Source organism: Lampetra fluviatilis, chromosome 56, assembly GCF_964198595.1.
Source record: "Lampetra fluviatilis chromosome 56, kcLamFluv1.1, whole genome shotgun sequence".
Classification (NCBI taxonomy): domain Eukaryota; kingdom Metazoa; phylum Chordata; class Hyperoartia; order Petromyzontiformes; family Petromyzontidae; genus Lampetra; species Lampetra fluviatilis.
The window spans coordinates 3,946,574-3,960,325 of record NC_136330.1 but is presented as its reverse complement, the minus strand read 5'-3'; the positions used below and the strand labels follow the sequence as shown (position 1 = coordinate 3,960,325).

General features: G+C 49.5%; 1 protein-coding gene across 2 annotated transcripts in view; it reads right to left on the bottom strand.

Moving 5' to 3' along the window:
* The window catches only part of PSMD1 (proteasome 26S subunit, non-ATPase 1), a 152,677-nt gene that overhangs the window by 30,007 nt on the left and 108,918 nt on the right, over positions 1-13,752 (bottom strand). For both annotated transcript variants that reach the window (XM_078880149.1, XM_078880147.1), the window contains exons 20-22: positions 5,534-5,703; positions 587-679; positions 262-348 (exon numbers count right to left, since the gene is read on the bottom strand). In XM_078880149.1, the coding sequence (XP_078736275.1) occupies positions 262-348; positions 587-679; positions 5,534-5,703 (350 nt within the window). The remainder of the gene's footprint in view (positions 1-261; positions 349-586; positions 680-5,533; positions 5,704-13,752) is intronic.

The window sequence follows — 13,752 nt, the reverse complement described above, 5'->3', positions numbered from 1 at the left end:
TAATTCCTAACCCTGCACCTAACACTAACCCTGCACCTAACACGACCCCGTAACCCTATTACTAACACTACTCCCAACACTAAGCCCAACCTATCCCCTGACTCTCGGTGAGCAGGGATGATTGACTCACACGTGCGGACGCCAGGTATGCAGGTCAGGGCACGCCTCGCGTTAACCCACGCACACACACGCACGCACACACACACACACGCACGCACACACGCACACACGCACGCACACACGCACACACGCACTCCTCACCACTTCCATCCTCTCTTCCTCCTTCTTCTCCCGTTCCTTCTCCTTCTTCTTTGCTTTGGCGGTGATGGACAGCACTGCGGTGGAGACCTGTAAGCGGTGGCAACAACAGCAACAACAGCAACGACAACAACGGCGCAATTCATTACACCTCCGCCCGCGCTCACGCCCGCGCCCTCACTCGCGGCGTTAAGTGACACCTGCAAGCGAGCGATAAATGGATTGTGTGTGTGTGTGTGACGTGACACCGCATTGTATTCAGGCGCGTCTCCACCATCCCCCGACCGCCCCCCACCCACCCGCCGGGTCACCCGGGTTGCCCTCTCACCTTTTCCTTCTCCTTTTCCTTGGGCACCTCGAGCGGGGCTGGGTAAGCGAACGTCGACGGCTTGCAGCTGGACTTGTACTGAACCTTGGGCATCTGCGCGAGGAAACGCGCCGCGGGCATTAAACGACGCCTGCGGAAACGGGGGAGTTTGGCGACGGTGCGTTTGTCCTCGCAAGCGTTCCACTGGCGGTGCCGCCACAGCCGACCGGACGGGTAGCTGTAATGCTCGCACAGTTAAGTCCTTTTCGCTCGGGTTTGAGTCGTCGGGTGTTTTGCGAAAACCCTTTAATGGATGTGGCCAGGTTTAATTAATGCAAGTCCTGCGTGGCAAACACAACTTAAGGCCAAAGTTTTGTTCACGTGGGATTATCTCCGCGGGTGTTATCGTACCCCATCCCGCCCCGGTTACGGGCGGACAGACGGACAAGAGGGAATGCTTCAATGCTTTCAACTTCAGGTGGGAAACATCACGAAAATCCCTGACACCGAGTTGAGCGAGTCTTGTGTCGCGCTGTAACGTGCCCGCGTTTTGTTACAATAAAAGCAAACCAAACATTAGGAAAATCGCCGCCGTCGACATCGTTTAATAACTATACAAGCAAATCCGTTGAATGGTGGAAGAGTCCAAAAACATCCAAAAAAATAATAAATAAAACTCAGCTAAGCCTTTTTGGGACAAAATAAATGACTTTAAGCTCGTTTGAAATATGCTGCTTTGAAGCATCAACACAGCATCGCAAGACAGTGGAAGCCCAGACACAGCTCACACCTGTAATGACACTCTCTGTCAAAACCAATATCCGTGACCCTATATTCCTAGGAGGGACATGAATCTACGGCGCTCAGCAGAGATACTCATGCTGTGTGCCTAATCTTTCGGTGACTCGTGTCCTTTTCATTGCAAACTGCTTCCTGCCACCACGATTGAAAAATCAGGCCTTGGTTCAACCCATCACGTTGCCATGCTAGGCAACAAAACAGGACAAGAAAATATTTACGCTACAAAATAATAAATCCTTCCACGGGGAAGCACACCTGGAGGTAGGGTTAGTGGACTCCGTGCATATCTGTCTCTGTGTGCGAGTGCATTCACGTGTGTGTGTGCGCGCATGTCTCTGTGTCTGTCTGTCTCTGGGGAGCGGTGGCGTTTCTGTGAGCGCGCTGCGCTACGAACCCGGCGACCCCGACTTCAATTGCCGCTCACGGCCAACACCAGTGACAATTATCTGAACTGGTCCTGGACCTCCTCTAGGTCGACTCAGCTTCAAAATGAATACCTGGTGCGGTGTAGTAAACATCGCCACTTTGGAGACAAAGGCGGCCAGGTGTGGTGCTGGCCACCTACCCCCTAGTGTGACGCGCCAGTCTTCACAGGTGATCGCTAACAGCACTTGCCCCAACAGTCTGCTAAGGGTCATACGGGGGATAGATGTCTTGTCTGTGAGTTTCTCTGTCTGTGTATGTCTCTGTGCTTGTTTCTTGGTCCGTGTGTGTCTCCGTGTCTCTGTGCCTGTTTCTCGTGAAGGACGCTACTGGGCAGTTGAAGGCAGTCGTCCTCCAGCAACAACAGAGGGCAGAGGAGCGATGCTCACAGCAACGAGCGGAGTGCCGGGCAGCTAAAACGCAGCAAGTTGTCACAGTAGGGGGCACAGGTGGTGCATTGGCCAGTTATCTCAGCGAGTCAACCCATGGCACCTGGGTTTGTCCCGTGACCTCCTGCCAGCGGGCGTTCGACACTTCACGTGGCCTTAACGTGCACATAGCCTGGCACAAGCGCCAGGGTGACGTCACCGCCACTTGGTGCCGAATGGCGTTTTTTGTTGTTGTTGTTGTTTGCACAACTGTGCATGCATGGCCGAAGTAGTTGAGTGTGCCTGGGGCTGGGGTTTGACGGCCGTCTGCTGCGATGGAGAGGGTGGTGTGGGGTGGGGATCCGATCGGCCGCTCAACATCTAAGATTTCCAGCTCACCGGTCACGAAGCACTGCTCTGCATGATCAACAAATTATCTTTGTTCGTTATCGTAATTTGTGTTCTCTCATCCATCCTTGTAGGTTATTGGCTTTTTCGGGGAGGGGGAGATACGAGCTGATCCGCGGTGCAACGGGCCGAATTAATATCACTTCGTGAACGAAACAATAAACTGGGCGCAAATTTTTTGAAACAATCAATTAGGATGTCGCCGATAAAAACAAAAATACACCAAATCTCACGAACGGCAAAGACGTCCAAAGACCTCCGCCACGACTCGAAACTGAAAATTCGGCTTGGCTTTTGTTTTCGTTCTCTGGCAACCTGCCATGAAATAATCACTTTTCATCGTCACCCAGAGCCTTCCTCGCCCACCGCTCAGGGCTATTCGACAATCGTACAGCAAGCAACACCACCGACGGGCGTTCGTCCTCTCTGGCATCAAGATAACGACGCGCGCGCCTTTCACGCCGGGATGAGCCACAAGTCAACCGGGGTTTTTTTTTATCGCCACCGCGCACCCAGCATCCACGTTATCTATAAACAACACAACATTTATGGGATTCATTTTTGGGGCCCCTTTAAATTTACCGTTCCCCTTTCCGCTGGTGGAGGCAGTAATGGGATAATTATTCAGCTTAAGTCGTCGAGATTTTTTTGCTTTGCCCCATCGTACGAATACCTACGCACGCACGGGTATCCATCATTATAATTACATTTCCGCAAGCGTTGTTGTTCATCACACATGTTACGTCTCAAAATTACTGGGTGATCCACTTATATATACCCCACCGATATTTAATCAGCCTCTTTACTTTCTTCACAACAGACGATTGAATACCGCAAAGCGACGGCTCCGTACATTACAGAGAAGAGGGTTAGCATATAATTGTTTTTTTACCCTTCTATCTGGCAACAAAACTGACACCTTTTTACAAGGAGTCATGTTTGCATAGACCACAATACCTGCAGTCATAATGCAAACAAAAAACATAACTCTGATAATATATGCACTGTCCTTGAAGTTGATTGGTCCACACCCGAGACAGCTTTCCTTAGAGCCTAGTCTCACATGGGTTGGACCAGATGACGCCAAAAGGCACAATTTTTTATATTTTTTACTGGCAAATGAGGTTCCAGTGGTGTAAAGGGTTAACATAATTAACAAGTGTCACTTTGAAAACGAATTTCACTACAACTGCTTTTTTTGTAATCCACTGCTGGATTAATGCCTTTGGTGGGAAACGTGTGGGGGGATTTAAAATAAAATTTTGCTTTCTCTAAAAATTATCCCTAATGTTTTGGTGGGGCATCTGCAGATGGATCACCTTGTACTTTAAAAATATCTAATTTAGAACGAGAATTCATTCCAAAGTTTCTGTATTATAGCAGACAAACACTTTATAGCCACGACCGTAATGTAATACATTACCACCGTTAAAACATCACGCAAAATAATTCACGGAAACTTCACGCCACACTTGGAAGGCAATGAATGAAATCTTCCCAAGAAATAGCCGTGCCAAATGGGACGTAATACATAAAAAAAAATGCATCTGTACTGAAGATCATGCTGACTGTTCGTTAAGAAGAGTAGGCTTGGGAGTGACACGTCATGGCAGGCAGGGGTGCGGGCAAGACTAACGACGGAGTGGCAGCCAAAGGACGGAGCCAACCACATTTAGAAACAGGCACTGAGATTATTACTGGTAGGAACCACCTGGTTCCACCAGCCCACAGGGGATTATTGTGTCCATCTGTCGTGCATCCAAAAATGGGAGAGGTGGGGCTGAGTGGAGAGGGGAGGGGATGGATGGGGAGGGGCTGGGTGGGGAGGGGCTGGGTGGGGGGTGGGAGGGGTGGGGCTGGGTGGGGAAGGGCTGGTCACCTCGTGGTGCCCTAATAAAACTCAACGTTTAACCTACTCACGCCGGCTTGTGCCCGCCCTCACAGTCGGCCATATTTGCGGAATACACCACGCCGCCGTTGACCCTGGCCATTGACCGAGCAACCCAACGTTCCTACCAGCTCCCTCCGCAGCACAATGTGTTTAGATGATTTTGGTGCTAAAAATATCCAAACGATGGGCCACTTTGTTGAGCTATCATTTATAGCCAGGTCGCTTCTGAAAAATAAATTAACACCTCAGTGGGCTTTGCCTGGTAGGATGGGGATGGTTTAGTTTTATTTGCATGCGTTTAGATGATTTGTTTACCTTTCTCGTACTCTGCGTGATCGTGTTTTGCACTGTTTGTTGCTGAAACGTTCTTACCCGGCACCTTACCTGACATCTATGAAAAAGAGCTTCATAGCCCATCAGATTCCTCCAGTCCAAATAAATATTCCGATGATTCTGAAGCGGCCCAGGAGGACATCCACCGCGGAGAAATGATCGATGAAATCAGCGCGTGCGCGAGGCGAGGCTAGGCTAGACAGATTGTTACATTGCAAGGCCGTGAGAGATGGCGACCAGCTTTGGGGATGCCTTCGAAGCAGCGCACAGACGGGGGGGCTGGTGACGATGAAAGATCCCGAGTGCAGCCAAGTATGTGCGCCCAAGCCCACGAGTTGGTGCGTGTGGCGGGAGTGCTTCCGGCCTCCACAGCAGGATTTTTTTTTTTGGACGCGTCGGTCAATCTAGAGGTGACCCCGCGAAAAATCAACGCTCGCACGAGACCACTGCTGGGATTAATTCTGAAAACGTTGGCACCGTCGCACACTGCACTCGCTCGGCACCCGCCGCTCACCCTGCGGCCGCACGCTCGGTGACGACGGACCGACGCTGGAGAGACCACGGCATTTTCGTTCTTACGTTACTTCCATTACTCGTGTAACGGAGCACTTCCCGCATACACACAGCGCAACGCAATAGACGCGCGGCGTCGCTACCGCTACCGGCCCAACGTTAATACCCCGCCCAGCTCCCCCGCCTGCCGCGACCGCCAACGACGACCTGGCACCACCAACCACCGCTCACCTTGAGGTCCTTGTTGAGGCCGATGCACGCCGTGGGCGTGAAGGAGAGCGACAGGAAGTGCGAGAGCGGGAACCAGAACCAGAACTGCGTGAAGACCAGCACGCCGACCACGGACGGCATGTGCGTGTGGCCCGTGCGCGACTGCAGCGACACCGTCATGTTACGGCCGCCTGCAATGACATGCAAACACAGAGGAGCATTGCCCTGGTTAGCCTTCTTTGTCGTCATCGTCGTCGTCATCGTCGTCGTCATCGTTGTCCTTCCCCCGCACCTGCGATTAGCACGATTGGCTTATGGGCGGTGCGAAAGAAGTGCAACATACATACGTACATCATCATCATTAGCCACGAGCTATCCACTGCTGTGACGGCCGTTGCCGTCACGTAACGATATGCCGTGTGTAACAATCTCCCGAGCAGCTGCACACATGACTGATCGCTGTTACGAATCCAATTACCATCATCAGTTCTACATGGAAAAATAGGGGAGAACATGGAAACTACAAATATACAGGCGTAAGGGTGAGGATCGAACCGACGACCTCCCGCATACTAAGCGAGGGAGTGAACACCAGCCAAACTGCAGACAACACAAAGTCATTGCAACAAACAATGGGAATTAACTAGAGGAAACGACAACAAAACATATCCCACCGTGAGAGGCGTTAGAAACCGCACACTTTAATAACGGAGATTTCACGCCGCGGTGGACCGGGAGAAGATGAGACGAAACCTCGGTGCCAATTTATCGAGTCGCGCACACCGTTTTGCCGAGCAGTCTCAAATCAACCCAGGCTCGCTCGCTCACGCGATGGGGACAGCTGCTGACAGTTTTGACGGGTAGCTAAAGCGCTCCCCTAAATAAAATATGTGAAGCGGTGCATTGCGTACGACGGCCAGAGACGAACGTGACAGGGAATGCCATCGGTGAGCGGTGCTGGCTCAGAAGGGGGGGAAAAAATCGCGGGGGAGCTCAAGCGCCGAGAGGAAGCGCGCCGACATTGACCGTCGACCTCCAAACATTGAGCCAACATCGATAAAACGATGGACGGATGTGTACGGCCCTCACACCTGGGTTCGATTTCAGTGAGATCTGAACCGGGTCCCTTCAATGGTGGATTTTGATGCACGCACTAGCAAGCCCTGCTAAAAAGGTACAGGGGCGAACACTTATTCAATTAGTATTATACAATACATGCCACCGACGCATATCAACCGCACTGAAAAATCATAACCGTTTATTGTTGTGCTGCGGCCAATACGTCCAGAAGGCCCCATGGGGCTAAGCAGCGGTCTCTGCTCTTGTAACCGCTTCGCTCATAAGCAATTCCACACGTGTGTGAGCACGTGGATTTGTGTCACTTCATGTTGCCGAATGCCTCGTGCCTTTGTCGAAAGCTTGTCTTTTGGAAGACCGAGTGGTATTAGTCAGCGAGTGGAACATTACCGTCATATATACACACCCACACAGACAGACTTCTTTGTCCAGGTAATAGCCTAGCAGTGAGTAAGCCTGTCTCTGGGGCAGTGTGCACAAGGGTGAGCTGTTCAATTCGCTCGGTAATTCTTGTAAGGTATTGCCCAAGCGTGCCGTACGCAGTGATGAAGTCCTACAAAGACGCCTCGGGTATATTTCGCAAGAGTCCCAGAGGCAAGATCCCAATGTGCTAAACAAAACAAACAAAGTATCGATTTGAAAAAAACAAATCAAACAAGGAGTTGTTAAAATTACAGCCAATTGGGACATCAAGTACCAAGGCTCGCTCGCCAGAGATAATGAGACTGAACGGGCTCTAGTCAGATCCAACGGGCAGTATCGTTTTGTTCAGGGTAATAATTCACATTTAAATTTCGATAGTGGTCGTGTTATTAATAAACTGCCCCCCCACCTGCCCCACCTGCCCACAGAATTTCTACCGCTGGTGGCCAGGAAGGAAACAAACGCCGCTGCGACACCGTTCGGGGGCTCTTCCTCTCATTAAATGCTGGCGAGCAAATCGTAAAAATGGCCAAAAAGTGGTAGAAATCACCCGGAACGTTCCATGTATTGGGAATCAAATGTTTTAATGATAATTGGTTTTTTACCCTTCTATCTGGCAACAAAACTGACACCTTTTTTACAAGGAGTCATGTTTGCATAGACCACAATACCTGCAGTCATAATGCAAACAAAAAACATAACTCTGATAATGTGCACTGTCCTTGAAGTTGAAGGAAAGCTGTCTCGGGTGTGGACCAATCAACTTCAAGAGTTATGTTTTTTGTTTGCATTATGACTGCAGGTATTGTGGTCTATGCAAACATGACTCCTTGTAAAAAAAGGTGTCAGTTTTGTTGCCAGATAGAAGGGTAAAAAAACAATCATCATATTTTACTGGCAAATGAAGTTCCAATGGTGCAAATGTTTCAAGTTATAAATGTGGACTACCAACGAGGTTTAAAGGAATTATAACACAACACGTACGTACGTTTAAAAATTATTTCGCACCGTACGTAGCCAACCATGCTAATCGGAGGTGCGGAAAAAAAACTAATCGGCTCTCATCAAGTCCTGGCGGGTGCTGCAAAGCGAGAGGCACATCTGTGGCCCAAGCAACAAGCGACGGGCACCCCCCCTCCCCACCACCCCCTCAATTTTGCATCAGACGTCAACTCCCCCCTCGCGGGACATTTTCTCCGGCTCTGCGTTTGCGCCGCGTGAGTTCACACACTGGAGGGTGAGACCCCAACGGCTCAAGCGCTGGAATGTTGTTGATACAACACGTGAAGCTGTGGTGACGACGGAAGCAGCACCTTTGGAGTGCTACGCTACGCCTGCTATCTCAAAAGCAATTCACAGAAACGGCGACCTCTTTGGCACCCGGGATCACAGGCCAGCTCCCGCAAGAGATGAAATCCGACGACAAAAAAGGCAGCTTTGTATTTGTTTTATTTGAGATATACAACAACAACAACCGCCATTCGCCACTAAGTGGCGGTGACGTCAACCAGAAGTGAGATTTTTCTGCTTCAACAACAGCATTTTACCTTTTGCTATAAATAAAACTTGGCAGGCAAAGACAGTAATTAACTGCATAACAAAAGTGTGAAATAAATATTCTCCTCTAAAGCTAAAAGAGGTTATCCCTAATTAATGTCAGCACCCGACGCTTCCAAGATTGAACATAAAAAAAAATACAAACAGACCTGCACATTGCTCAATGAACCCTTTTCCCATTCCGACAACGTGCGTGTCATCAGTTCCGATGACGTACACGTAAGTCATCGGAATAAAAATAAAATATCTTTATTGGTACGTCTTCAGGTTGAAAGACATATACCGAGGCTCCCACAAGGCCATGCGGGAGGGCGTGTGACACAGTTATTTGCAGTGAGTACAACTTCTTTAAAAACAACGGCGCTACTACGCCTCTTTGAATAAAATTGACACGCTAACCGCTTGTGCGTTCCGAGATTCGGCGGTGAACGGGACACCCACCCTGCAACTTGCAGACGTCTCTCGAAATGAGAAAGGATTATATGGAGCATAATACAGAGGGCTCATCCGGCTTTAAACGTCAGACACACTCTACACGCCGTAATACGGTAAACTCAGAAAAGGGAGTCGTGATCAAAATTCCATTGCTTGCGAGTTTCCGCTTGTTTGTCGCTTGCTTATTTAAAAAGCAAATAATACGGGAAGCCCGAAGGCCAACTTGGTCACAGCTCTCGCCCCTTCCAGCTCACCGATTTCACAAGTTCAAATCTAACCTCGCGCATTCGCAAATAAATTCGCGCCGCGGCGGCGTCGGCGTCATCTCCATCAAAGAGACGGTGCAACGTCTCTCATCGTTAGCGTGGGCGCGAACGGAGCCGTGACGACGACGACGAATTGTCATGAAAAAATTGCCTCCAATAATACCCCCTCTTGTTATCACTGGTACAAACTAAACCGAGCGAGCCAATCCACTGTGGGGCTCAGGATGCAGGAGGGTCGGGAGGGGGGGGTGTCACGTGGAACTTTTTCTCCAGGTCCTCTAGTTTCTCCCTCCACGTTTAGAAACATGTGTTTAGATTATTTTGCTGCTATAAATTTCCACTTGATAAGCCACTTCGACCTATCGATTGCAAGTGCGGTTATGCTAACCGTCACACCACGGTAGCAACCCTCATTAGTACCAGAGGGCCCCATCGTTATACGTCCACGCTGCCATTACATTGACAAACTTTTGGACATTACGAGCAGCCCCCGAGTCACACGGCTACTCACAATGTCCTTCATTTTAAGCGGCAACCGCTAGCGATATTTACATGACAACTCCGCTGTAATTAAGTGAGCTGTTTATAGAACACACACACGGACTGCATGCAGTACGTGTGTGCGTTTTCTTTCATCACGTGGGTCCGGTGGCACAGTGGTTAGTGCGCTGCGCTACGAACCTAGCGAGTTCAATTCACTCACGGACAACACCACCGACGATTGTCTGAACCGGTTTGAAGGCCTCTCCTAGGTCCACTCGGACTCAAATGAGTACCTGGCACCGTGCTGGCCTTCATAGACGCTGCTCGCTAAGCAGAACTTAACAAAAAAAGTCTGTTAAGGCTACACGGGGAGATCTTTGTCTTTCCACACCGGAACACAACTGCAAGAAACGCATCGCTTCAAGGGAGTGGGGGGGGATGGAAACAGATGGACTGAATTAGTGACGGAACAGCGGGCCGCGTAAGGAGCAGGCTGGGGAGGTGGCAGCCAAAGGGGAGATGTGGGAACGACATCGCGGGGGGGGGGGGGGGGAAAGAGAGGCGGGTGAGAGGGGGTGGGAACGCGCAAGGGAGCCGGAATGATTATAGCCGCTGGGGCACTGCTGCCACTAAGGGGTCCGTCCTGATGCAAGAGTGGATAATAAAACAAAGGCAGGTCACGCACAAGTGGCTCAAATTAGCTGCAACGTCTCAATGTTTCAGGAGTCCGATGATGGTTTCAATCATAACTGCGGCCTACGCAATGGGTTCGAATGTAACGTGCCTAAAATAAGTGGATGCAAAACTTTGCCGTGTTTGAGTCTAATATATTATAAAAGTCCAGCGTTCCGTTCGTCCATTTGTCAGGTCAACTAAATTATAAGAGCCTTTTAGAAGGCCTGAATCAAAAAGATGTTAGGGTAACAAGTTGATCAACAGGGTTTCATAAATTGTCGACCCCCCCCCCCCCCAAATTGAATTTATTTCGTCGGCATATATGCCTACACATCCTACATGCAATAGTGAATAGATGCTACTGACTTTAGATACTACTGACTATGCCTACACACCGTTTATACAATAGAGTCAGTAGATACCGACTACTCCTAACTTGTGCCTCACATCAAGAAGAACCTGGGTTCGATCACTGCATGGATTTCCTCCGATTTCCACCAAAAGCTAAAAATAAAAACCAAACCCCCATAAAATGCAACTGATATTGGGGCCAAAAACCCCAATGTTGAAAAAGGTTACCTGCAAATTACCTACAGCAAGCAGCAGCAACATCACCCCCACACTACAAAAACTTGGCAGGACCCTCCTGAATTACAAGTCTTGAGACTCTCCTTCCTATATGGGCATAACAACGATAACAAAAGCCACCGCAGAACAAACAATTTTCAAACATTCTCGACGGGAACGGTGTCTTTCGATTCACATTTCCGCACGCACGCACTTACTGAATCCCGCTCATTAAAAGGCGCACACAGGAGGGGAAAGATCTTATTTCAATGGAATGATGGGCAAGACGGCGGAGTGACCTTCGTTTGAACAAAAATATATATAATTGCAGGTTGTACGTCCCGATTCATAAAAAAGCGAGGCTCTGCCATTTCAGATAAGTGGTTCCGCACCGGGGGCTGGGCGAGACTGCTCGTCAGAAAGGGGCAACGCGTGGAGTGGGTGAAAAAGGGACGGGGGCGGGGGGAACAAAAAAAAGCAGCATCATCATCATCAAGCAGTCGATTTGAAATGCTACGGGGTTGGGCGGCAAGTCGCCGTTCTCCCTCCCACAAAGTGGAACGTAACTTTTCACACAAGGATGGGCTAAGTTGACCCAGACTAGGGGGGGGGGGGGGGGGGTCGAGGATTTGAACACAAAACTCTCCGAGTGAAACTTGGAAAACTCAAAAGTGTTGGTGCACCAGGCCTCTGATATACATTTGCACAGCATATATAAATGCAAAATATTACGTATATCATCATCATCAGCAGCAATAATCAATCCACTGTTGGATGAAGGCCTGTAACAATCCGTTACCATCTCTCGCCACCGTGCTTGTAGTAATAACAATAAAGCTTTTCTACGCGCACAACATTCACGACACGGACAAATCGTTGTTCGATTGCAAGAACTCGGGAGGGTGCGAATCCACCCGGCATCGGAACTCGAGCCAATTTCATCGCTCCATCTCATCGGTGGCCGGGGAGGTGGGGGAGGACACTCTCCTCCGGAGGGTGGCCAGATCTCAGAAGCCAAGGAGAGAAGAGAGTTGAGTGCATAAAGAAGATTACTGTCATCTGGTGCGGGTCTATGTGGTGGGCAGCAGAGGGCACTGCAGCAAAAGCCACTGTTGTACTCTACTTCTATGCATCCAGGTCTTTCGCTCTCCCCCTTCACCAAGCGTGCGAGGCCATCATCCAGGAGTGGACTGACACAGGGCCAGAGGTCGCAAACGGGTTTTGATTCCTTACCCGTACCCGGCCGCACCAGGGTCGCAAACGGGTACCCGTACCCTACTCGATACCCGGCTACCCGTACCCGGCCAGGTATCGGGTAGGGTACGGGTACCCGATTGCGACCTCTGGGATGAGGCCATGTTGCAGGCGCGGGTGGGTTGATTCTAGGAACTTGAATTGTGAGAAGAGACAAGACGTTGGGAAATGAGTGACATAAGGTGACTCACCAGTGACTCACGGCCTACCCGTACCCGGCCGCACCAGGGTCGCAAACGGGTACCCGTACCCGGCCGGGTACGGGTAGCCGGGTATCGGGTAGGGTACGGGTATCGGGTACCCGGTTGCAACCTCTGCACAGGGCTGAGCACACGTACGATGCACGTACTCAAGACGCAGTCCTAACACCACATCCCATTTCGTGGGGTTGTTGTGAGGACCGCGCAGTCCGCTACTACAATGCCTAGAGGCGCTCAGGTTGCTAATCGTCGAGAGCAGAGAACGGCAATTACGCAGAGAGTTTCCAATTAACGCAATTATAAGCACATTAAAAGCGGGGACACGTGTTGCGCTGCTAATGGGAGTGCCATTTGTAGTGTAAACAAAAAAAAAATCCTACAGGATATTTGCCGTTATTCATCACAACCGTGATGACGTTGGCGTGCCCAGCAGTGCCGCCCCCCCCAAACCCACTTAAGAAAAGAAAGCCAGGCTGTATCTCAATGAGATCTACATGAAGCAATGCGTTCGTGAATCCGCAACGCGGCAAGAGGCATTCCTTCGCTCAAGTCATTCATGTCTCCTCGCTCGAGCAAGCTTCAGGTGGTTCTTATTCATCTCCGCAGGCGATCGCGCGCCAGTGGTGCAAATTCCAGTCCCGTGGCAGCGTTCATTCCGTCATAAAGAAATTCAGTAAAACCTTGCATTGCGAGCATAATTCGTTCCGGAAAAGTGTTTCTAATCCAAAGCACTCGTATATCAGTTGTGATCACGTGACGCTCGGCAGACAAAGCGTATATACGCACTACTCGTATTGCAAGACCTCGCTCGTTTATCAAATTAATATTCATTAAAAAATTTTGCTCGTCTTGCAAAACACTCGCAGACCAAGTTACTCGCAATCCAAGGTTTTACTGTACTTCTTTCTAGATTTGAAGCTTTCGTGACTGCAAGGATTCATACTCCTAGGTCGGTAAAGTCACGTAGGTAAAAAGAAATAATAAAAATGAAATCATAGAAATAATAATAGAAGTAAAATAAAAAAATCATAATTTTATTTCAATCATTATTTCTATTATTTTATTATTATTTATTTTTACCTACGTGACTTTACCGAAAAAACCTCAAAGTATAAATACTTCTTTGTACGTGCGTATGCGTGTTGAACCTCTTTCGCCGAACGACAGGTAACGGCGGTACGTTGCGTGAAAGCACACCGGCTGTCGCCGTTGTTGCTGCCGACCCTTTTTAAATCCTTTATATTAAGTTCGCTTGCACGCTTACGACCGTGCAAATCTTTCGGTCGTTTTTTAACCCACTTCC